The following is a 24680-nucleotide window of genomic DNA, read 5'->3' on the forward strand; positions in this document are numbered from 1 at the left end:
TCCTTGTTTGGTGTCATCAGTGAACTTGCTGAGGGTACACTCTGTCCCCTCATCCAGGTCACTGATGAAGATGTTGAATAAGACTGGCCCAAGAACCAACCCCTGTGGAAACTCACTGGCCACAGGCCTCCAGCTCAACTTAGCTCCATTGATCAACCACCCTCTGGGTTCTGTTATTTAGCCAGTTCTCAATCCACCTCATCATCCACTTAATCAACCCACATTGCCTGAGTTTTCCCACAACAATGCTATGGGACATAGTGTTGAAGTCAAAGTAGATGACATGCACTGCTCTCCCATCATCTAGCCAGCCAGTCATACCATCATAGAAGGCTATAAGTTCGGTCACACAGGATTTCCCCTTGGTGAATCCATGTTGATTCCCCAGTAACCATCTTTTCCTTCACGTGTTTAGAGATGTCATCCAGGACAAGCTGTTCTATCACCTTTCCAAGGACAGAGGTGAGGCTGACTGCCCTGTAGTTTCTCTCTTCCCTCTTACCCATAGACACCTTCCTCGGCGACAGCACTGGTTGCGTTCCACTCAGTGAGCCGGCCCGAGGTTTAGGTTGGGCCGGGGGCGGTGTGCCTGCCCGCCGGTTCCCGAGCAGGGATGGACTTAGTTAAAGGACGGGTGTGCTGACAGCAGCAGCGTGGGAACGCGGAGGGGTACCCTCCAGGTGGACACTGCCACGCTGCCCCCTGCCACCCCGCGCCCTCCCGGGCAGCCGCTGGGCCGCGGCGGCGGGAGGCGGCCGCGCCGCTCGCCCCGGCGCCGCGCAGGCTCCGCCCTTCGTCCCGCACCGTAACCCGGGCGGGCTGCGGCGGCGCAGGGTGCCCGGCACGGCACAGCACGGCCCGGCCCGGCCCCTCGCCGCGCCGCCGGCACCTGCCGCACCGTCGCTCCCGTGCCCAGGGCACCGATCCCAGCGGGGCCCAGCCGGCCGGCGGAGGCCCGGGCTGCTCCTGCCTCCCCCACACGCCTCTCGCTTTGTTTCCAGCAGCGGCCGCCGGGGCCGCTCGAAACGATGCGGATCCGGTAAGCAGCCGTCGCCTTCCCCGGCGTGGGGAGCGCGGGGCAGGGAGCTGGCGGGGCGCTGTCTCCCGCCTCCATCCCGCTGCTCTGCGCCAACGGTCCCTGCGGGCAGAGGGAGAAAGGGGAGGTGCCCTGCAGTGCCCTTCCCTGCCGTGCTCTGCCATGCCGTGCCGTGCCCTTCTCTGCCGTGCCCTGCCATGCCCTGTCCTGCCCTTCTCTGCCGTGCTCTGCCATGCCCTGTCATGCCGTGCGCTGCCCCTTCCGGGGCCAGGGAGCGGTGGAAGCTACGAGCTCCGTCCGCTCCGGTGCCCTGGCTAAAATCCGCGGTGCGTGATCGGTTCGGCCCGTCCCCGCAGCAGGTGCCCGGTACCGCGGTCCCGGGAGGCCCGTGGGAGACCACCCTCCTCCCGGCAGGGCCCAACTGGAGCGTGAACAGCCTCGGGCGGGACGTGTCGCGGGTCGAGAAGGGGAGCGGGTCTCGGTGCGTGCACGCAGCGTGGGCAGCGATGTCTCAATGGCAACCTCTGAGCGTGTGGGAAGGAGGGGAGCAGCGAGCCTGGGCTGGGTAACGCGGCTGATTTCACTGCGTCTACGAAAGTAGGTGATCACCGCATGCTGGGGAACAGTGTTCAGAATGTCGTGTTTCAGAAAAATCCGACTTATAACAGTGCTCTTTTTAAATAATATCCCTATACATTTGAAATACCATCATCACAACAGAAAGTGGAAAAAAAGGAAGAGATTGTGTTCACTGGGCATCTGTAACTCTCACAAGCTGTTCCTGCACATGTACCTCATTTTGTACCTGCCTCATTCTGACCTCCGTAGGGTCTAAGGTGTCTCTCCAAAGTGCACCAGGTAACATACTTCACTCCTCACATGAATGCACTGCCTTGCTTCAGAGGGGTAGCAAAAGGTCTCTGTTGGGGAATTCCACTTGGTTTGGAATTTTTTCTTTTTTAAATATGCATATGGTCCTGAATACTTGTCTGAGAAGTTATGGGCAGGAAAGCCCCCATTTTTTATTGAAAATGCAAAGGGATGAGGCTGAGATCTCAAATGGACTGTAGTTGCCACGGAGTTCATTGCTCAGGCAAAAACCAGCTTTGAGAAAGTGCTGTCTTCACAGAAGTGGGTTTTCTCCTTATTGCAGGCTAAAGTAGTTGACTGCACAAAGCTGTAGTTAGGATATATTTGATAAATTGCCTTAGATGATCAAGTTGTAGGAAACAGAGTAGACTCAGAGCTTCATGAAATATTCCTAGGAGAATGGAGTCCAGGTTTGTCGTTGTGGATCTTGCTGAAGCAATGTATTGTGTTACTGTCAAAGAGCTGGATTTTCTGATGTGCTGACTACATTTATGCCTGGTATATTCCACTTCTAGCTGCTAAAGGTATGAGTAACTAAACCAAAGGCCAACATTGACAAGTCCATAATTTCATAGATCACAGGAAAATATAGGAAGCATTCCTCCCAAATCCCATATAGTTCCATAGATGCAAATGTCATAGTTATGGGGTTTTAATAGATTTTAATTAACTGCAAGTGCAGGGGGTTTATTTTGTAATATGATGTTTAAAAATAGGTTCAGTATTTTCATCAATCCTGCAGTCACATGTGTTACCAATATCACTACGGGCGTACTGTGAAGGCATTTCTCATGTGCTTTATGTGCATGAAGTATGCTCAAGGTCAGGCCTTAAGGCATTTCCTGGAAGTTAATCTCCAAGCTAAGGAAGAGTAGAACTCAAGGTGAGGGGTGTCATGAAAACTTAAACTGCTGAGGGAGTGGCAAGGTGACATGCATGAAGGCACTGAATGAATGCTGCATAAAAATAAATATTTGGTCTCTGTTTGCTGGATTTATGTGCGTAATGGGGTTTGCCTGGCTCCTGAGATTTTCTATCTGTATCAAAGGTTGAATTTCCCGTTTGTGTTCTGAACCTTGGTTTGCTGCCTTGTATTGAAATTCTTTGTCTATATGATGTTAATAAATATTAAACATTTAGACTGCTATGCCAGCAAGCATATTTTCTGCTCATATCTTCCTTTATAAATAGAAGTATCAGTCCATGAAAGCAAATGGTCTTTGTACAGTTCCTGAAGTACTGGTGTTGCATGGACATCCCTGTTAAAAAAATCCAGCATTTTCAGTCTCACATGGGTGATGATACCTCATGGTAATGCTGTGAGTCAGGCACCTGCTCAGACACAGCTCATTGCCTATCACTTTCTGCTGGCAGCTGTAAATGACTCGCACTTGAATACACAACATAGAGAATTGCATTAGGGAAGCTGTGGGCTCACTGTGTAAGCAGTGTAGGAAGTATCTTCCTCTTAGCGTCTCTGAACTACTGTCAAAAAGGCCTTCAAAGATGTCTAGCTGTCTTCATTGATGTGGAAGTGACTCAGATAGGCTGCAAAGATCATTGGACTCGTCTTGAAGGGAGAAGCAAATGAATTGGAAATAGACTCAAAGGTAGTCTGTGCATAGCTTTGCTGTGATGAGTAGCCTGTGGGCATGCAAGTGTATAAAATGTTAGCCACCAATCATTGTGCTGAGCTTTGACATTCTGGATAATTCATCTGACTTTCAAGCAGCCTTGTGAACTGACCGTATTAAAGTCAGGGTCACTGTGAAACATGTGGTTGCTGTTGTCAATCTTAGCAAACTTACAAAAGATAAATATTGTAAGTATACAAGTAGAAAAAATGATCTAAACCACACTAAATTCTTGTTGAAGAAACAGACAATCCTGATTCTTTTCCCATCTTCTCATAACATGAGATACTGTGAAACATCTAGGACAGAGAAGGTGCTCAAAGGTTTAATCGTGAAGTCAACTAACTGTGTTATCTTAATATAAGCATCATACTGCAGAAACATGCCAGATTAACTGGTAGTTATTTAGACTGGCTGACCATGCTCCCTCCTGTAGGTAATATCAACATCAGTTTTTTAGCTGCACTTTACTTACTTCACAGAGTCTCAGAATCATTATGGTTGGAAAAGACCTTTAAGATCATCAAGTCCAACCACTAACCTCACACTGCCAGGCTTATCACTAAATCCATTGAACTAATGCCCCAAATAATTTTTTCTATAGATTTGAGGCTATAAAACAAGCTTCATTCTTTATAGGCAACTAAATAGACTTCATGTGAACTGTGAATTTGGCTATCAGAAATGTCAATTAAATTTAGTTCTCCTTTTTTCTCTGAACTGTAGGAAGTTGTACAGAATAGGGATTTTTCATCAGATAGAACCAGAAGGTGGTTTTTGCAACTGGTTACTCGCCGAAATAACAAGTATCCCTACTCAAGGTTTTGAAGTCTGAAAGTGTTATAAAGTTAAGCAGCAAATATTACCAGAAAAATAATTATCTTTTATAGGAAGAACAGGAAGGTTCTCAACCCTTCTGTCCTAGTGGGACTTCACCTCTGACAGAAGTAGGACCATAGGCAGAAAAATGTGTGAAACCTGAGGATTTGCAAGGAATCATGCTTTCTTTGTTTTTTGGAAGTCTATGAAGTGTTGCAGACCTCTGTGCTGATTTTAGCCTCCTGTTTGTTTCCCATAGCAACACAGCTTCTTGTCTTCAGAGTGAAAGTTAGTTTTATCAATGATGTTATGTATTGTGGGTATCTCTTTTTTTAGTATTTCAGCTGAATCATCAAAGAACAAATTATATAACAACAGATATTTATTTTATTTCTACTGTCTTCTGGCTCACTATGCCTTGCTATTCTGATTTTGATGGGAAAGTGTTGTGGATTTCCTAAAGGATGGAAATGGCACTGTTTTTGTACACTACTTCTAGAACATCTTTTTAGTGGGTCACTGGAAAGATGCTGTTCTGTGTTGCATAAGCATATTTCAGTGACTGCCTAAGAGGGCTATTGCTTGTAATCCAAGGCATGCTAACATTGGTGATATTTTATCCATTATATTAGAAACACATTTCTACCAGAAAAAAAAAGAGGGGAGGGACTTTGTTTTGTTTTGACACAAGAAACTATGAGAGAGAGAACTGTAAGCAGTTCAGATATGTGTTTTAATGTTCAATATTTCTAGTCTGTTTTTCAGGACGTTCTCTTAAAAGTGACTAATATCTTTGTAGACAGAACATATTAATAAATCTGGTGATGAGTCATCACCTATGTATAAAGCTGAAATGCACAGGATTATGTTGCTGTATAGCACAGACATACAAGATCTTGATTTCAAAATAATCTGCCATTGAAATGTGTGATAAAATAGGTGAAGATCACAGTTGTTCTCTGTGCTATGAGGCAACAGGAAAACCCTGTAAGTTTTGCATTCACATTCTCTGTAGGGAGTAAGAGTCATCTGTTTGTATGTGTCATATTGGACATTACCTAATGTTGTAGCAGTTAATCAGAGTCTTAGCAAAGCCAATAGCAATCTAATTTTATTGATGTAGATTCTTAATGAAGTAATATTTGCATCTGTTCCAAAGGAAAACTGTCCCTAGAAAACAGCCAGTCTATGATATTCAAGTAGCTACATTAACTAACAATAGTCATCCAAATATTTGAAGAAAAACTGAAAAATTCTTCTAAAAATTGTTGTCACTTTTTTAACTGTGGGAGAATAGACTCTTATGTTGCTCATGCTTTCTTTAAAATAAAGTAAAACTCAGGTTTGTGATGCAAGATACAGCAATGAGTGGCACAACTGCACAAGCAAGACTTGAGTTCGATAGATCTGTGCATGCAGGATCTCAGTGCATGATTTCTCCTTCTCAGTACCCAGGGAAGTGAAGATGCTGCTGCGTGTATGCCACTTACACAGTCTGCAGAGAGACCTCTAGGCAGTATACTGGGAGGTGGGTGGAACTGGTCCTTCACAATAGGTGAAAAAGAGGATATGACCTTCACCCACTTTTAGGAGAGAAGTGCCTAGCTCAGCAGCTCCCTCTGGGAGCTAGTGGAGCCTGGAAAGAGGTCTTGACAATGCTATTTAAAGGGATCTACGGACCTGAGAGGCAGTGTGAAATTATGAACCATTACTGAGATAGGCTTTTCTAGAGCCAAGCTTCCTGGCTGCTGCTGTGAAGAGGAACTTCTGCAACGAAAGGTGTGGGGTTCTCAGCAAGTGACTCATCACAGTGCTGCTTTACATTGAAAGGCAGCATTCTGCTCTCTTTTGGTCAATTGGAGCAGGGTTGTTGGGTCTTTTTTCTGTGCACATGAAAATGTTCTTGCCATGACATTGAGTGTTTTGGTTTGGGTTTTGTTGTGGGGTTTGTGTTTGTTTTTGTTTTTTCTTTTTCCAGAAGAGACAACTTACTATGCTAGCTGAATCACTTGCTGTAATAGTGAATGGTTGTTTCAAAAATATGTTGACAGATGAACATGCTGCTGCTTTTTGGAGAGAACCAACAGAAGGCAGTTTGCTATTTAGGCTGGTTTTCGGTATATTTTTTGTCAAATCCAAGTGTGTGTATGAATGGTTATGTGCTGGTGTCAATACATGGCCTGGCATTTCAAAATGCTGAATGAATTAGGTATCTGCGTTTCTAACCTATTTTTCACTAAAGTCATTTGAACATCCACTTCAAAGTACAGAAGTACAGGTATCTGCATCACTGTGACTTGCTGGCAGGAAACAATCCTTTTAACTTCATTTGGCAATCACTGGATGTAGCCCATGGCAAGTTTGTTGAAACAATTTAGTTCCACTATGCACAATTAATTTTTTCTTTTTGCATTTGCTTATTCAGCTATTTTAGTTAGGACTGATCCTTTTATGATTTGAGATGTGCCTTTATTTTAGGATTATAGTCACCATGCTGCTTAGTGCAGTAAAACAGAATATTACTGATTTGACATCTCATGACAATGTTAAAAGAAGGCTTTTCTTACCATGGTATGAATGCAGAATGCTGCTCGAGTAGCTTATAATAAGTAGAACTGTGCCACATTTTAGCTCCTATACTAGGAAATATTTCTACCTATACTGTAAGGATCCCGATCCCAATGAATTGAAGTTATTTTCATGGCTTTACAGTCCACCAAAATGTCAAACAAAGGGATGAGTATTTCTGAAATAACCCACTGTTAAAAATATGCAAAAAATAAATCAGTGCTAATCCCTCAAGTCGCTGTTATCTTTAGCAGAGCCTAAGCTATGAATGAAACAAAGGTGTTTTGGAAAATGTTGCCAATGATCTCCTTAATGTATCTTTTTAGTAAGACTGATAATCAAAATATTGACAAATGTTGCTGACAACAGTGAAATCAGTATGTTATGACTAATTCCCTTGGTATTAAAAAATATGCTACAAAGGAGAAACTAATGTTGCAAAGTAACTAATAACAATGTCGTGAAGTAACTAATAACATTGTTGCAAAATAACTATTATCAGTGTTACAAAGTAACTAATGTCACAAAGTGGAAACTAATGATTAAACTAATACAGCAATTAGGCAGTTGTTTATAAATCTGAAAAGCTCATTCAGCACTTAAAAACCTCTTCTGAAAAACTGAAGAAGGAAAAGTAACCTTGGGATGATATTAAGAAGTTGAAATTGAGTTTGCATGCTGTGCAGTCAGCCTTTTTCTGGGAGGCACTGGTGCTCTCAGCTCCTCTTTGGGTCTACGTCTTCTCCTGAAAGTTTGAGCAGCACAGCTCTTGCTGGGGTACTGCCAGTCTCTGTGTGCATCTTTGACAGAGCATAGTCTTGCTTGGCTTCATTGTGTTGGCTAGTCCAGCCATCTCACATGGTCATGTTGTATTGGTGATGAACATCTCATAATAAATAGACATTTCATAGCCTGTGATAGGAATACATGAAGCTTAACATAAGCTCTTTCTGTCCAGACTGTGAGCTGGCTCCACTGGCTCCACAGGCACTGCAAATACAAACTATATACCTTAAATAGTTCATAACACAAACTATGTACCTTAAATAGTTTATATTGCACTTAGGCTGGTAAGCCTTGCTGTGCAGCCATGTTTACCACTTCTCACTGTTTCAGAGCACAGTTATGGAGCTTGCAGGCTTATCTGGGACGTGCCTCTGGGGCCCTGAGCACAGTCAGAGGGGCTCTTGTTTGTCCACATCCATCTGTCCTGGCAATTGAAACATTACCCCATGCAGAAAGATGTGAGGGCACAGGAGAATTTGTGGTGCATTAGGATATTATACCTCTCAGAAAGCCATGAATGTTTGTGTATGTATTCTCCAGATCTTCTCATACCACTTCTGTCTTATTAGTCTACTCTTGATGTACTTATTATGTCTTAATATAGTTATCCTAACATCATGTACTGCCACTTACATATAGTTTTAAGTTAAAATTACTCTCTCTGCTTTTCACTTCCCTGGTATTTGGTACCACACGTGCTAGCCTGAACAGAAAGTACAATACTCAATGCCATTTTAAATACCAATTTTTTTATTTCACTCTTTTTTCCTGTAGCTGAAGGCCACTGAGTTAATAAAACTGGATTTCACAAAGGATTAATGCATAGTATGCTAAGCTGGCTCATACAGGAAGATAAGTGGGTTTTGAAGAGAAAATGGAATTCACTGAAGAGTGCCATAAGCACTGAAATCAAGAAAAGTTTCTTAAACTGTTGAGTGAGTGTTATAGTCACATATTCTGATAATGACTCTCAAAAAAATCATCATTAGAAAAAGCTTGATGTGCCTGATAGATATTCAGACATTTCTTCTTAATCAAACATGATCTAAATCCATCTCAACTAATTGGAGTGCATGGAATTATAAAGCAGAAAAAAAATGCATCTTTACTCTTAGGATTTAGAGCACTTTACACTATAACAGACTAAGACAGCTCCAAGCTTACATTATTGCATATCCCCTGTGGCTGGAGTTGGAGTGTAGTTCACTCTATTAGCATAGCTATTTTGTATATTTGAATATAATTAGTTTCAGTCACACAGAGTGGTTTGATATTTGAATTTTCCCTTTGCTCTTGTAGTGTGAAATATAAGTGTATTTCCAGAAGGCAGACTCATCAGGACTCTTAGGCAGTGTGCAAGCTCTTGGGGTACATTTTCAGAGCCAATTCATTTCAACCTAGGACAACACTACCTCAGAAAGGAGCAAGGCTGTCTGTTTTGCTAACCTCATTTTTCTACCTCCACTCTTGCATTCTCAGTTTGAGAAGAAAGTAATTGCTAAAGTCCATTTGATTTAATCTCAATCAGCTACAACTTGACTTAAAGTTACTGGTGTCAACAAAGGGGAAGTACAAAGAGGTATGGTCAAGACAAAGGGAGCCCCTCAGCAGTGTCATGGCCTTTGACCAGCTGAAGGTGATTGTGAAGATGCACCATGAGGAACGTTATGCACAGAGGCATTCCAGGGACCTGGCAGACATACCCACGTTCTTGTTTTCAGTAAAGCTTAACTTTCTGTATTTTAATAATTTGTAATTCTGGACAGCGTGTCCGTGTGTTCAAGATGACATTGGAGTGCAGTCATAAGACAACTCACATTCTTTTAAGGCTTTTTTTTTATTTAAAAAAAATAAAATAAATTAGGCTGCTGCCTTTAATAGCTGATATATTTGAGTCTTATTTGACATTTTTGTAAAAGCGATACAAACTCACCCCAGTAGTTCTTCTTTATTTATAGTGTCTGGTTTTTAATGTGCTCCTGAAGCTAAATTTAAAAGGACAGTTTCCTGTCTTATTTGTAGTGATACTTTTGCTAAGCTTTTGCACTGTGGCTTGACTCGTGCTCTCTGCAGAGTTTCTTCATCCTTTCAAAGCTCTGACATAATTTAGAGGAAGTGTGAGTTTCTGCTGTTACCAGATGTCTCCTCTTCAAAATACCCACTATTGCACTTTTTTAAATTTTTTCTAAATAAATTTTAATGCTTCTTTAGGTTAAAAAAAAACCCACCAAAATAACTTATAAATCTAATATTCTTGGAGGCAAATGAGATGAGAAATGATTGCAAGTAAAGAGTTTCATGCTGTCTCCCTGTGCCAGTTTAAAAAATATTTTTACTAGGGAACACTGGCACCAAAAAAACAAACCAAAACACCAGTTAGTAGCTTTTGTGTTTCCCACTTGCTGCACTAGCATTTTTTCTGCTTGTCTACCTAGGCTGAAAGGTCTTCAAAGTATGGCGGTGAAGTGAGTGAACAAATGGTTTTAAAATATATGGTGTTTAGCTCTTTTAAATTGTGTTTCATTATTATTCCTGAGCTACACAGACTGTATGAAAGCCGAGTCTCTCATTAAAGGTTTGATTCTGCTTAGAATCTGAGCAACAGAGGCAGTAGACTAACATGAGCTCTGCAAAGGCCAAGATTTTATCCCTTTTCTTTCACAGTCTACCACATCTACGGTGGTCCAACTAAGAGAGATTTCATGTGAAACTGGCTGTAAGACAATAACTTACTTGATGTTGGCTAAAGCAAAAATATTTCATTATTGTTTTCCCATGGAGCCTTTCTGGAGTTCATGAATAGACAATGAATAGGCTCTCCTGCCAAGCTGATCATTTACTCCAGATCTCCATGCGTACAAAATAATATTGTTCAGAGGGCTATTTCCATTAGCACTGCAACCACAACTAATGTTGATGTCTTGAGTGTATAAGACATGCTCCATTTTTGTCAAGAATTGTGTAAGCATTTTGAATACCTTAATTTGGAAAAAGCAGGTCTTGAAATTGAATTCACAGACCTGTGACAAATCTGATGTTGAGAATAAAAATCTTTAAAGTGGAAAACATGGGTATTAAGTCAAGCAAGAAGATATTCTTTGAGACTGGGAGATCATACCTGAAAATAGAGTAAGATTGAATTCATAAGTTGAAATGAGTACACCAGTAAGGACTTTTGCAAGTAAAACAGGGTGATTCAGATTATTTTAAAGAAAATGTATTGTTTACATGAATTTAATGTCTCCTGTAATACTTACACTAATTATCAAAATTAAAGATTGTTCTAATAGACACAGTTAGTTTCAGGGGAAAAAAAAAAAAGAGGAAGACTGAAATGCAGGTATCAGTACTTGAAAAATGAAGACAGATAAAAACCCATTAAGACTGCTTTTCTCCTACCCAAACTCCTCTGGGCTCTGGAGAGAGATGTGAACTCCTTCTTTATGCTTTTACAAAAGCATTAAGCATATTTATTGCAATATATGCTATTAAGATTGCATGCACAGAAGTGAGAAGAAACATTTGGAGGTTTATTTTCATATTTCCTGTTTAATTTCAATAATACATTTTCCTTTCAGGAGTGTGAAGGGTTTGTGTTTTGTTGATTTGTTTGTTTGGGGTTTTTTTGTGATATCTATTATCTAAATATTTGTCTTTACTTGATCAGAGTTGTGCAAGAAGCAATTATTATCAGTTGATTCCTCAGAGGTCATTTTACATTCGGTGGTGTTGAAGTCAGCAAGCTGTGCAGGTGAAATGCAGGGTGCTTGAAATATTTTCTCTGCTTTGTATTCCTAATATGAGTTGTGTGCTAAGTTTTTTTTTTAATTATAGGCTTAGCAGGAAAAAGATGCCAAATTCACCCTGTTTATAAACACGCTTGTCAAAACATATTCTCAAACAAACATAGATTCTGTAATTACTCTTTGACCTTTGATATTTATTTATTTATTTATTTATTTAATACTTGAAAGTTGGGGTTTTTTTTGAAGTTGCTGTAAAACTTGTGAAAAATAAGTTGGTATATTGTGTTATAAGCCACTGTAATAACATGAGAACAGGTCAGCTAGTCCACAACTGTCCTATAAGCTCCTGTGTGTTCCCATTTTAAATTCTAGTTGCCTGGGAAACTTTAGGTTATTATTAAAATTGTAAGTACTGTGTTATTGCAGTAATGAGTGGGTGCAGGCTTACAAACTTATGTGACATTTGAATATATTTCTAATCTGAATGACTTGTCATATTTTTTCCAGCACATGACCCCCATCAACCTATCTATATTCAAATTCCCCTTGGGCTAATAAACCCTGAAACAGCTGCCTGCAAATTCTGGGCATTGGATTGATACTGTCCTTTGCAGCCAGATGGAGACGTCAGAGGAAAAGACCAATCTCCTTGCTTTGCAGACAGACACCAGCATGGAGCAACCATTCACTGTCAGCTCCTTGGTATGTGTTACAAAGAAGTGCTTTAATGGCCTAGCACCCTCTCTTTTAAATAGAACACTTTCAAAAGAGCTGCTTGGCAGTTCTGGCTGTCAGCTACAAGGGTCTCTTCATATTGTTGCCAGTTCCTCACATCTGCCTGATAGTTTTGATGGAATTTGTTTTATTTTATTGTATAGAAATGTTATGTGGCTTATAGGGTTTTAGCTTGTTTTGGTGAACAGGTTTTTAAGGAGTCAAAGTAAGAAGTCGATAGAGTCTGTAAAGAGTTTCATTAAAGAAAGAGGAAACAACTTGCCTCGGCCAATTTTTTAGCCATTTAACAGGAAGATAATGATTGTAGTAAGTGACTAAGCTTCTTCTTCAGTATAGTTAGTTTAACTGCCTCATTTGAAACTGGAAATGAACGTTTGAAGTGAAATGTTGACTGACCAGGGGAACTTAGTGCTCCTTCTTTGTTAGCTGAACTATACCAGCAGTCATACCCTAAACATTGTATAATCATATGCTGAGTATTCAGGCCCTTCATCAAACTATTTCAACAACTTGAAGCAGAATCCTGTAGAATGACACGTGTGAGGAATTCTAAAGAGAACACAGTTTGTGTTGCCTTTGATTATTTCTACAGGACTTTATTAATTTCATGGGGTTTATTTTGTTTTTTTTTTCTCCAAGATTTTTTTGTAGTTTGATGATCTGGGGAGGGTGATAAGATCACTTCTTAGCTGTAATTGCAATTGCAATGTCTTTGCAATTGAAAAACATGTTGGAACGTTTCAGCTGTGGCCAGCAGTGGGGAAACAAACGTCCATTTTGAGAAAAAAGCTGAAGATTTCCATTGAACTTCTTGAATGAGATCACTTACTGAAAGTGAAATGTAGGATGATTCTCTTTGCTAATCTCTCTGTTCTTCTTCAGAAAAAGCTAGTAGCTATTCCTGACCACACAGACATCTCTGTGACCCCAGAAGAGAGAGTACGTGCCTTAAGCAAACTTGGCAGCAATATCACAATCAATGAAGACATCACTCCACGTCGTTACTTTCGATCTGGAGTAGAGATGGAGCGAATGGCATCAGTATACATGGAGGAGGGAAACCTGGAGAATGCTTTTGTTTTTTATAATAAGTTCATAACGTAAGAAAATACTTTTAGTCATTACAGCTTATCATTCTGAATAAACTGGAGTAAAGAGTTGTAGTGAAAACAGAGTATCCCTTCGGATTAGGAGAAAAATGTTCACTGTTTTTTTACTGAATAGCTTTTCTCTCTGGAGTACTTTAACCACAGGGTTTGTTACCATTTCATCTCAACTGTTAGCATAGTAGTCCTATCCATCTACTGACTGCCAGGCATGAACTAACCTAATATACAGAGTTCTAAGTTTACTGTACCAGGCGATACCACAAACTCTGTTTCCCATCTATTATTCTGCACCTATCAGCACGTTGGTTAAATACAGTGCATGGCTTAAAAGGAATGTTTAGATAAGGTTTCTGAGCCTTTAGTATTACGCCCTATGGGCTAGTGCTGAACTTAAAGATGGAAGAACACACTTAAGAAAAATGAAAAAATGCCTTTTTGCCTCTTTTTACTTCCCCAAAAAGATTCAGTATAATTTATTGCTTCTTACAGAAGTAAATGCAAAATCCACAATATTTATTCATTGTATAATTACTCTTCCCACCCAAAACCACTTTAAATCCAGACAGCTTTGGTTACAACTCTGACAATAGCCTTCTGAAAAATAGATCAGATTTAAACTTTTAAACTAGCTTGTTTTGCTGTAGGATTGATTGGTTTCTTTTCTTACATCTGAAAGAGGTTTTTTTTAATATGAGTATTTAAAGATTTATAGCATAGGAAACCTCATTCCTACCCCTTATTTTCCTCATACTCTGAAAACTAGTCTAAATCTTTCTTATTTCACTTAATTTTCAACGTATATATCTCTATAAAAAGTGAGTCTGGAGGTGAACATTACACAAATTGCTGTAAGAATGATAGCAGCTCTATATTCCAAGCTGTGCAGCTGAGTGTTGCCATCATTTGAATGTCTGGATAAGTTAATAAAACTGAGGTTAACTGTACAGTTTGGTCTGAGAAAAATGACTGCTTCAGTGATAGTCTCTGCTGCATTCTGAACTTCCCATTTCAGCTAAAGACAGAAAAAGATAGTATAAATAAAAGGTATTAAGAATGACTAGGGTGGAGGGTGCTTTTAAGGACTGTTTTTAAGTGCTGTCTGCTAGTTAGTCCTTCTTCCCACCCAACTCATTATTAATGAAAATCAAAATGTATTCAGATCTAGAAAACTCCTTTCCTGTCATTAGTCTGTGTCCCCCATACCAATCTGTACAAGAATTTAAGTGTTAATTTAAACAAACATGTAAAAACCTGCTCTAAGTCATCTGGAATTCATTCTTTAACAGTTATGCAGAACTGATTTTTCTAGCAATATAAAAGCTATTGTGGGTATTCCTCTGGGTACTGACTCTAACACATGCATGTTTAATTTTCTAGGCTCTTTGTAGAAAAGCTGCCCAGTCACCGAGACTATCACCAATGTGCAGTACCAGAAAAACAAGATATTATTAAGGTAGGGTTATGGTTTCTTGGCCTTTAAGAAATGTTTCCCTCAGAATCTGTCTATTCTTTCCAAGCATTCCACTTCCCTCAGTACATGAATAGCCAACGAGCCACAACAGCTTGAATTTCTGATACCTTTCTGCAGTAGTCATTCATGTTTTATTTTGTTTTAGTGACTTGATCATTACTGGAAATGAAATGATTGTTCTAACAGGTGAACAAGAGTGGTCTCTGAGTAAGTTAGTAAATTGTTGAAAAAACAGGTACATATACTTTTGAAAGTCTACATATTAAAAATGCACTAATTTAACATTAGAGTTTGATTCTAATGCCAATTATGTGAGTGGCTAATGGTTCTCCCTGACTATTGCAAACAATGTGCCCTCATGGCCAAGAAGGCCAATGGCATCCCGGGATGCATCAAGAAGAGTGTGGCCAGCAGGTCAAGGGAGGTTCTGCTCCCCCTCTACTCTGCCCTGGTGAGGCCTCATCTGGAGTCCTGTGTCCAGTTCTGGGCTCCTCAGCTCAAGAGGGACAGGGAAGTGCTGGAGAGAGTCCAGCGCAGGGCCACCAAAATGATCAGGGGACTGGGAGCATCTTCCTTATGAGGAAAGGCTGCGGGAACTGGGGCCGTTTAGCCTTGGAAAGAGGAGACTGAGGGGGATCTTAACATTTACAAATATCTAAAGGGTGGGTGTCAGGAGGCTGGGACATTCCTTTTTTCTGTTGTATCTAGCAGCAGGACAATGGGTAATGGGATGAAGCTGGAACACAAAAAGTTCCACTTAAACATAAGAAAAAACTATTTCACTGTGAGGGTGAGGGAGCCCTGGCACAGGCTGCCCAGAGGGGTTGTGGAGTCTCCTTCCTTGGAGGTCTTCAAGACCCACCTGGACATGTTCCTATGTGACCTGATCTAGGTGATCCTGCTTCTGCAGTGGGTTGGACTCGATGATCTCTAAAGGTCCCTTCCAACCCCTACCATTCTGTGATTCTATGATTCCACAAATGGAGAGAAATATGTGGTATTACTGGTGTCTCTGCATTTTTTGCTTAGCCTGCTAAATAATAAAAGTATGGTTTTGCTTTCTTTATTACCAAATATGTATTTACTTTATTTTTACCAGATTTTTTACCACATGTATAGAAAATAGTTTTTCTTTCCCTCTTTTTTTTTGAAGGGGTAGAGAAATTTCAAATGGGGCTTTATACTGAGCTTAAAACATCTGGAATTGGCCAATGAGAATTATTGAAGCATAATTGTCTCTTGCTTCATGCTGCTATATTTGCACGCTTTCTCTGCTGTTAAATCTGAATAATATTATACTCAAAGCCAAAATGCTTCATGTCAAATTTTTGACTGTGGCCCAGATTCTAGGAAAGCATCCCTGTTGAGAAAGGGTGTCTAACATATGGCCCCTCCTATGGCACTCAGTAGGAGTAAGTCCATGGTATCTTTCCCTCCCTACCCCCTCTAAATTATTGCGTAGTAACCTCTGTGTCAGTAGAAAACATTAGACATTGTTTTTGTTTCGCAAAACAAAATCGATTTGTCTGTCAGGGCTACAAAGTTTCAGAAGCTGATGATTTAGTATGTATTTCTTCCTTTCTTTGTATTTTTTTAAATCTGTGTTACAGATGAGAGTTTTTGCAGATGATTCTTTTAAAAAAATAAATAAATAATTTCTATTTCTCCCCTACCCCAAAAGAAACTGAAGGAGGTTGCATTTCCACGGACAGATGAATTGAAGAGAGATCTTTTAAAAAAATATAACTTGGAGTATCAAGAATACATGCAAAAAAGAGTAAGTTTTATGTGGCTATTAAATCTTTGATATGAGTATTTTCTCTGTCATATAAATCTTCTTTAAAATTAAGCAGTAACATTCCAGTTCTACGAGAACTTCATTTCACAGGCTGCTTAGAATGAGTTTTCATTTCTTTTAACAGTTTAATCAGTTAGTCATTTAAAAATAATTAATGCAATCATGTGCTTGGAAGTAAATGTGCTGTCATATTTACTTAATAACTGTCTACAAATATCCAAAATGGGATTTGGTACACTCTGATTCTCTTTTATAAAAAGAATATTGTTGATACACTTACATGAGTGTGGAAAATTTCTCTTGGCTCTGAATGTATTCAAGTTTTAATTGATTCTATTTGAGTCTTTAAGTAACTGTAAACTTGAATCTGGTGTATTGAAGTCAATGAAAGCAACATCTGTAGTTTTAAAAACTTGTCTTGGAAGGAGCAACTGAGAAAAAACATCCTTTTTATTTCGCTCCCTTAAAATTAGGAATTATAAGAAAACAAACCAAAACAAACAGACATCGAAGCCTAAAACACTCTGCATTCCTGTCACCAATTGGGTTGAGGCTTTCTCTCATGCTATATTTTGTTCATGGCATTTAAGAAACAAATTTGCTTTGTTTTTTTCACTTGATTCACTTGACACTTCCCTTTACTAGGGAGCAGGAAGGGCTGTTGAAATCTTTCAGTCTAGGGAACAGCAGGTGGCTTGGGGACAAGGGGGCACAGGACAGAGGGAAGAGGGCACCTAACGTGTGTGAGGCCAGGCACCAAAGCCAGTTTACATGCTCCAAGGAAAGCTGAGAAAAGCAAGTAGCAGGAGAAAGTTGACCAAACTATCCAAACAGCAATAAGCAACAAAACCAGATAATGAAATGGATCATGAAACCTACCCAGAAAACCCCTGTGCTCATGGGTCTCTGGTTGCATTGTAAATTATAAAGGGCTTACACCTGTATTTAGTCTCTGCCATCACTGTTCTGAAAAGTCTTTTTCTAATGACTTTATCATAATGGGCATCTGAGGCCAGTTCTATCACTACTGAAGCAAAAACCCAAAGCACCACAGGTATGCAGATTGGAAGCTTTGTGTCACTAATTCCTTACTATAATTCCTTTTCATATCATACTACATTTTAGGATATAGTTGTATTTGACAGTTCAGCAGATTCCAAATGACATAATCTTTAATGACAAGATTTGATGAGTTTAGTAAGCAATCAGATTGCTTCTTTTCTTTCATTCTTATAGCTTTTTTAGTGGTCTGAGAATGTCACTGTTTTGCATATGTTTCAGAACAAAAGTAAAACTGAATTACTGAAGAAACTAGAGCATCAAAAACTAATAGAGGCAGAGAAGCAACGGATTGCACACATGCGGCAGCAGCAGCTTGAATCAGAGCAGTTTCAGTTCTTTGAGGATCAACTTAAGAAACAAGAACTAGCTCGAGACCAGAAAATCAAAGAAAGCATGGTTATGTCTGAACAAATAGATGGGAGTATGCTGTCTTGTATTTCTGTACCAGAGAACAGTTCCTTGTCTACTGCACTGCTTGAGAATAAAGAGAGGAGTGGCACATCTGGCTGTGCTGGACATTTGCCTCCAGTAAACCAGGTCTTAAAACCGGCGGCTACTTTAAGTGCTGTTCAGAGTAAGTGTGGAGATTGCCACCCCCTGCCCCCACCCTCCTTTTTATTTTATCTGCCTCTTTGCTGCTTGTAGCAGTCCAAAATATTGCATGTGTATCTATTCACTGTGAGGGTGTCCATAGTGAAATAAGCATAAAGAGGTTGATGTACACACAATAGCACCATATAGTTTATTCATTTTAAGAGAGGAGAGTCATTGCACAGTTTGCCATTATCCAGTTGAATACTTATAGATGAGTCTAGAGATTGAGCTTTAGTGTCCCTGTGGGATGAAGTCTGAATCTTGTTGTGGACTTTAAGGAAACAGAAGCAGAATCTGCAGTTGTTCATCCGGGAAAACTGTGGCCTGAGACATGGCATCAGCTCACTGTCACCTCAGGAGCAGACTAGTGAGCATATCTGGGCTGGTGACTTAATTTGGAGTGAAGTGCTTGTGTTGTAGATTTATTCTTATTAGAAATCTGAGATGTGGTAAGTATAGTTATTTCATTTTTAATAATTTCTTGTAACTGTGTCTGTTTCCTTATTATAGGGAACTTCACTTTGTTCACTAAGCTGCAAATGCCTTTTTGTTTTGTTTTGTTAGCTGAATTCTCTGAAGCACTCAGAGGCGTCATTTTGCCCAGGAACCTCTGTCACAAGTTTCTGCTGCTAGCAGAGACAAATACAGTAAGAGGAATAGAGACATGTGGAATTCTCTGTGGAAAACTGGTACAGTTTAACCTTCACATTTGTATGGGGAAGACTTATTTGATAGTGCTGTATTTTCCTGTAATGTATCGATTTCACAAAAAAAAGCAGATCTAAACAATTAGTCTTTAACGTGTTTAATTTCAGATTGCAACCTGAATGGTCACTTCAACAGTGTGACCTTGCCTTGTGGGGAAACGTCTGATCAAAGTACACTGCTGTTATTATAAAATGTAGCAAGGTTTTCAGCATGCTGTACAATGCAGGCTTTTTCAAGTACTTTCTCTGGCATTCATCTAAGACAAGTGAGGTTTAGTCATAGGACAATGAAATACAAAGGCTGTTAGAATCTGCTGGAGTCATCCAATTCATAATGGCCCAACAAAAAAGAACAACAAAATCCTTCCATCAAGCTGTAGAACATCTGGTTTTCAGGTTGTTTATTTTCCTTTGACCTAGATAGCACCTAATGTCCTTTCAGAGCAGTGAAAGATGTCACAGCTGATGCTGGCATACAAGGAATTTCAAAGATGATGTCCAAGTGCATTTGTGTAAAGACAAAGAATAACAAGAGTAGTGATGTTCCAGGTTTCACAGAAAAGTAATTATAGTGTCCTCAAACCTCGTTTTTTTCATGTTTTTAATTATTTCAAAGAACAATCTTTTCACACTGGTCTCTCAGAATATTTTAATGCATAATCTCATGTTCTTCTTAATACTACCCTGTGTGTTTTCATGACAGAGTGCTAAGGCATATTTTCAGGTGTAGTAAGTCAGTATTTCTGCACTGGTATGAGTAGAGCTATACTGCTTTGTTTTAGCTGGTAGGCTGACATCTTTCAGATTCTGATTCGGCATTTATTCATTGGTTCATTTGTTTCACTCTAAGTCAATGTTTGTTTTACAGACACATAATGAATTTACTATTACCCATGTAATAGTGCCAAAGCAATCTTCAGGACCAGACTACTGCGATATGGAAAATGTGGAAGAATTATTTGGTATTCAAGATCAATATGATCTCCTCACTTTGGGTTGGATCCATGTAAGTATGACTTGTATATTCCGGCTTTTCTACATTGCCTTTGTGTACTATGTGAGAAAAAAACCCTGGAAATAACCAAATGAAGAAGTAACTGGAATAATCCAAATTAATTTAATCACTCAATTCTAATTGTTGTGATGCAAATAAGCAAGCAGGCTCTCCACAGACAAGTATTTCTTGTGCAATGGAGGCATCTTATTGACACTCTAGGCCTGCTTTTGCTAGTTCAGCTTTTGCTAATGATGATTTTGGAGTATTTTATTATTTTCTAATGTCATGTACTTTTCTATTGTATTCAAAATTTGGGGTGGAGAGTATTGTGTTATTTAAACTTTATATATAAATTACTATAAATTTCAGTCAGATATTTATGGACAATCAAGTCATTTCCCTTTGTCTTGTGCTTCTTCATTTCACTTTTATCCCCCTCATCATCAGCGAATCACTTGTACATCTGGTCGTGAATGTGCCTTCATAAGCCCAGTACTGAAAAGCCACCCTAACAATGTAGAATCTGGGTTAATAAGAGCTTAAGAAACCAACCTGGGAAAGTATTGACACTTTCACTTGTTACAAATTATTGTTCCTACTTGAATGTATGTCAACCTTGATTTGTAAGAAATATTTCATGATGTTGAGATTTTCCTTTCTTTTTGTAGACACATCCAACACAAACTGCATTCTTATCCAGTGTTGATCTTCATACTCATTGTTCTTATCAGCTAATGTTGCCAGAGGCCATTGCAATTGTTTGTTCACCAAAGCATAATGAGTGAGTTCTGATTTTTCTAAGTAACATTTAGATTTTTTTCCCTGCTTCTTATTGTAAAATTTGATCAAATGCAAATGGTGGGTGTCAATAGGGATGAAGGGCAGGAATATTGTATTGCAAGTTTGTTTTCTTTAGGTTGTTTAGACTTGCATTTCAGTCAGTCTGTGCACACAGTGCTTTTTCTGGCTTCTCTCTCCTCGTCCCTTTCCAGCTGCAGGTTTTAAATTTTATTTATTTTTATACTCTGCTCAACCAAGTAGTAATGACAGGAGCTGTTCTTTTGAGACCTCACTGCCAGAGACCTCACTACCACAGACCTGTCTTCATTCTGTCTGAAGGGGAACGGTTAGACAAATTTCTCTAGGATGCTGTGAAAATTGCAGCTTGGAGACAAAAGGGATAAAGACACTTTTTTGATAACAAGATCCTATTTTTGTATTGTATTAAATGCAAATAATAAGTACGTGGGAAAACCTAGAACTACATAAATATTAATGTAATGGTTTATAAGGGAATAGGTTGCCCAGAGTCAATGTGAAGTCTACATACCTGGAGATATTCAAAACCTGACTGGACATGCCCCTGGGCAATCTGCTCAAGGTGATTCTGCTGGAGCAGGGAGGTTGGACTGGATAACCTAGCCTATAGATTTCTTCCAACTCGAATAATTTTGTGATTCTACTTTGGTGTGCTTGGCCTTTGAAGGCCCTGAGGCTAACCCTGTTGTTTAGACTGTCCATTTCTTCAGCCTTTCTTTCTGGCTTTCTGCTGCTGCAGATGACTTCCATGAATCCCATTCTGGTTGCCTAAATTCCCATATGGGCCATTCAGGTAGCAGAGCTGTAAATACAGATTGAGGGGCAAGTGCACAAGCACTTTGTAACCTAGGGCATACCTGCATATCTTTTTCAAACCTTTGGTCTTTCAAACTTCTAGCAAACTTTCAAACTTTACGCTGATACCTTGTAACCAACTCTAACTTGTTACTCCTAACTTGATTAATCAGGAATTGTCCTGTAGTTATTAGGTATTAATGTGGGGTTTCTAGTGTTTTATTCAATACTCAGATCATAAGATCATACATATGCTACAGTGCATTTTCTAGTGCTTTGTATTACTTGGCTATCTAAAATAGTTGGGAGGATGTATACTCTCCCTAGCCCTTTACACAGCTAGCTGAAAGGCTGTTCAATTTTAACTTACCTCTCTAGAGTTCAATGAGTGAAATGCAATCCCAAATACCTAAGTTTCCGTCTTGTACCTTTTCCTGTATGAACTGGCCTCAGGCCTTAGTAGCCTAACCTGCCTAATGGCAATAACACCAGTATTGTGACCTTTTTCTCCCCTTGCCCTCACTGTCTCTTCCTTTACAGGAATGCAACTCCCTTTGGTTTCAAATACCTTTAAGAATACAACTCAGTCTTGGCTCCTGTGTATCAAAGGTCACTGGGTACTACTCTATTGTCCTTCTGTTAAGACAAGCAATTTGTATGTGAAACGTTGGACTTGTCTTAAGGTAGCAGTATGTAACAGGAGTTTCATCTTTCGCTTTCCAGCACTGGCATCTTCAGACTTACTAATGCTGGCATGCTAGAAGTTTCTGCTTGTAAAAAGAAGGGATTCCATCCACATACAAAGGACCCTAGGTTATTTAATGTAAGTATATACCCCAACATGGCTTTGATTATTCCCATTATTGCCCATGGTTCTGCTGCAAGCAGAAGTTATACTTGCTTCAGATTATATTTCCTCATAACATTCCCCCAATTTTAATAGTTCACTACTCTTATTTCACTAACAAGATAGAATTCAGGAGTCTATGTCAGCAGTCAATAGCAGCCATGAGTGTTACACACTGCCATTCAAATAGAGGCAGTTACCACTTTTACCTGCTTTTAGAAGCAGCAAAAGCCAGCTTCAACTGGGAGTTATTCTTGAGCCATTCAGTTTTTTAACAAATAATTGAATTCCTCTCCCCAGCAGAACATCCCAGCTGCTAAAAAGTGCATAAATAAAACAATCACATACAGAGAAATAATGCTGAAAGTCATTGGAAATTAAATCTTTGTTGTAGGACTCTCAGAATGACAGTATTACCCTTCAAAAGAATGAGAGATTTTGTTTTGTTCTATTCTCTTATCATTAACCATAGAGGTAATGAAAAGGTAGTCCAGCTCTGAAAAATTTAAGGTTTTTGTTCCAGATGGGCTCTTTTCAGTGGTTCTTTACAGACTTAGTTCATCATTGAAGTTACTGGCTACTAGAGCTAATTTATAATCATTAGTCTACTGTGTCCAGTAGACTCCTGGCTCCTCAGCTCAAGAGAGACAGAGAACTTCTGGAGAGAGTCCAGCGCAGGGCCACCAAGATGATCAGGGGACTGGAACATCTTTCATACGAGGAAAGGCTGCGGGAACTGGGGCTGTTTAGTCTGGAGAAGAGGAGACTGAGGGGGGATCTTATTAACATTTACAAATATCTAAAGGTTGGATGTCAGGAGGCTTAAGTTCCACTTAAGTATAAAAAAGAACTATTTCACTGTGAGGGTGAGGGAGCCCTGGCACAGGCTGCCCAGAGGAGTTGTGGAGTCTCCTTCCTTGGAGGTCTTCAAGACCCACCTGGACATATTCCTATACGACCTGATCTAGGTGAACCTGCTTCTGCAGGGAGGTTGGACTAGATGATCTCTAAAGGTCCCTTTCAATCCCTACCATTCTATGATTCTATGATTAAGCACACTGCTTGTATTAAATGCAAGCATCCTTTCAAGTATAGTGTCCAAAACACATTGGTCTTCCAACAAAAAAAGTAAGATTACAGCTTCATTTCCTGGATGAGGAATATCAGGGATGGTAATATAGGAAGCTCTGTGAAACCAAACTAAAACAATTCTAATCTGCATCTGGTTCCTGGTAAAAATTTCTCCAGAGTTAATACTTGTGACACAATCTAGTCCCAAATGCTTTAAAAATAGCCATCATGTGGGCAGACACATTTGAAAACACTGCAAGAAGATAATAAAGCTCATGGTTTCCTTACTGCTGTCCCCTATGCACTTGTTCTAATGCAGCACACAACACATTCCTCCTCCACTTTAGATATCCCATACTGTGACACTTAAAGGATAGCACAAAACTGTAATCTCTTTCACAGTCTAAGCACTAAGCAGTATGCTCTTCAGAAATCGATTTCAGATTGGATGTTCTAGTCCTTGCTTTATTCAGCAGTGTATACCTGTGTCAATCAGATTTACTTGTAAATAGACCAGTACAGAGTTGGATACATAGGCACAGTACTAAGCAGACTCAGAAAATTAAAAGGAAACAATATGGTATCTTATTTTACATGCTATTTTACCGAAACTGATTTCTCTGAGTAATGGTTTGATTTCTTCTGCAGTCATGTACCCATGTGGTTGGGAAAGACCTAAAGCTAATTGTGCTGGATCTGAGGTGATACGGATGGACAATAGCAATGTTACAATACAAATGGCCAAAACAGAAAAAATGGATTCCTCTTTTTCCTACATTTTAAAAAAATGACTTTATATTTATACATTTTAGACTGAATGGTTTGATATTTATTGCTCTAGCCTGTTTCAGAGTTATTTTGTTGCTTTGTCAAGATGGAGTTCAGTGGCATTACCCCTGAATCTGTAAACAAATCTATCCCATAAAACACAATAAAATGAACTTAAAACAACAGTAACTGTGTTGAAATAAGTAATGGGGGGGTTTGTCACTTGTTGGTATTAATTGCTTTTGGAGAATTAGAGATTTCTAACAGTGGGTGGTGCTTTTTTGACTTTCAGTTGCGTACATCTCTTCACTGCTTCAGTGAACTTGCATTGATGTATTTGCCTCTACTACTTATAGTTTGGCTGTTTTGGGGTTTTTTTCTGTTTTTTTTTTTTTTCCATCCTTTTCCCCAGTCCACCCTTGTATAGCTCAAGTATCAGCTAAAGTTA

General features: G+C 39.5%; 1 protein-coding gene across 1 annotated transcript; it reads left to right on the top strand.

Annotated features, from left to right (window-relative positions):
- Positions 1-944: 944 nt before the first annotated feature.
- STAMBPL1 (STAM binding protein like 1) lies at positions 945-24387 on the top strand. The gene is made up of 11 exons (XM_062001635.1): positions 945-1039; positions 11967-12161; positions 13077-13294; positions 14681-14756; positions 16456-16551; positions 17854-18208; positions 18793-18917; positions 19804-19941; positions 20601-20713; positions 22270-22369; positions 24113-24387. The coding sequence occupies exons 2-11, from the start codon at positions 12078-12080 to the stop codon at positions 24167-24169; spliced, it is 1362 nt and encodes a 453-aa protein (XP_061857619.1). The 5' UTR covers positions 945-1039; positions 11967-12077; the 3' UTR covers positions 24170-24387.
- The last annotated feature ends 293 nt before the right edge of the window (positions 24388-24680 follow it).

This window comes from Colius striatus, chromosome 8, assembly GCF_028858725.1.
Source record: "Colius striatus isolate bColStr4 chromosome 8, bColStr4.1.hap1, whole genome shotgun sequence".
In the NCBI taxonomy this organism is placed as follows: domain Eukaryota; kingdom Metazoa; phylum Chordata; class Aves; order Coliiformes; family Coliidae; genus Colius; species Colius striatus.

Excerpts from the sequence above, each read along its gene's own strand:
- STAMBPL1 (XM_062001635.1), top strand. The coding sequence starts at position 12,078 with ATGGAGACGTCAGAGGAAAAGACCAATCTCCTTGCTTTGCAGACAGAC. Across the intron at positions 16,552-17,853 it reads AAGAATACATGCAAAAAAGA|AACAAAAGTAAAACTGAATT; the intron begins GTAAGTTTTATG and ends CATATGTTTCAG. Across the intron at positions 18,209-18,792 it reads TACTTTAAGTGCTGTTCAGA|CTGAATTCTCTGAAGCACTC; the intron begins GTAAGTGTGGAG and ends TTGTTTTGTTAG.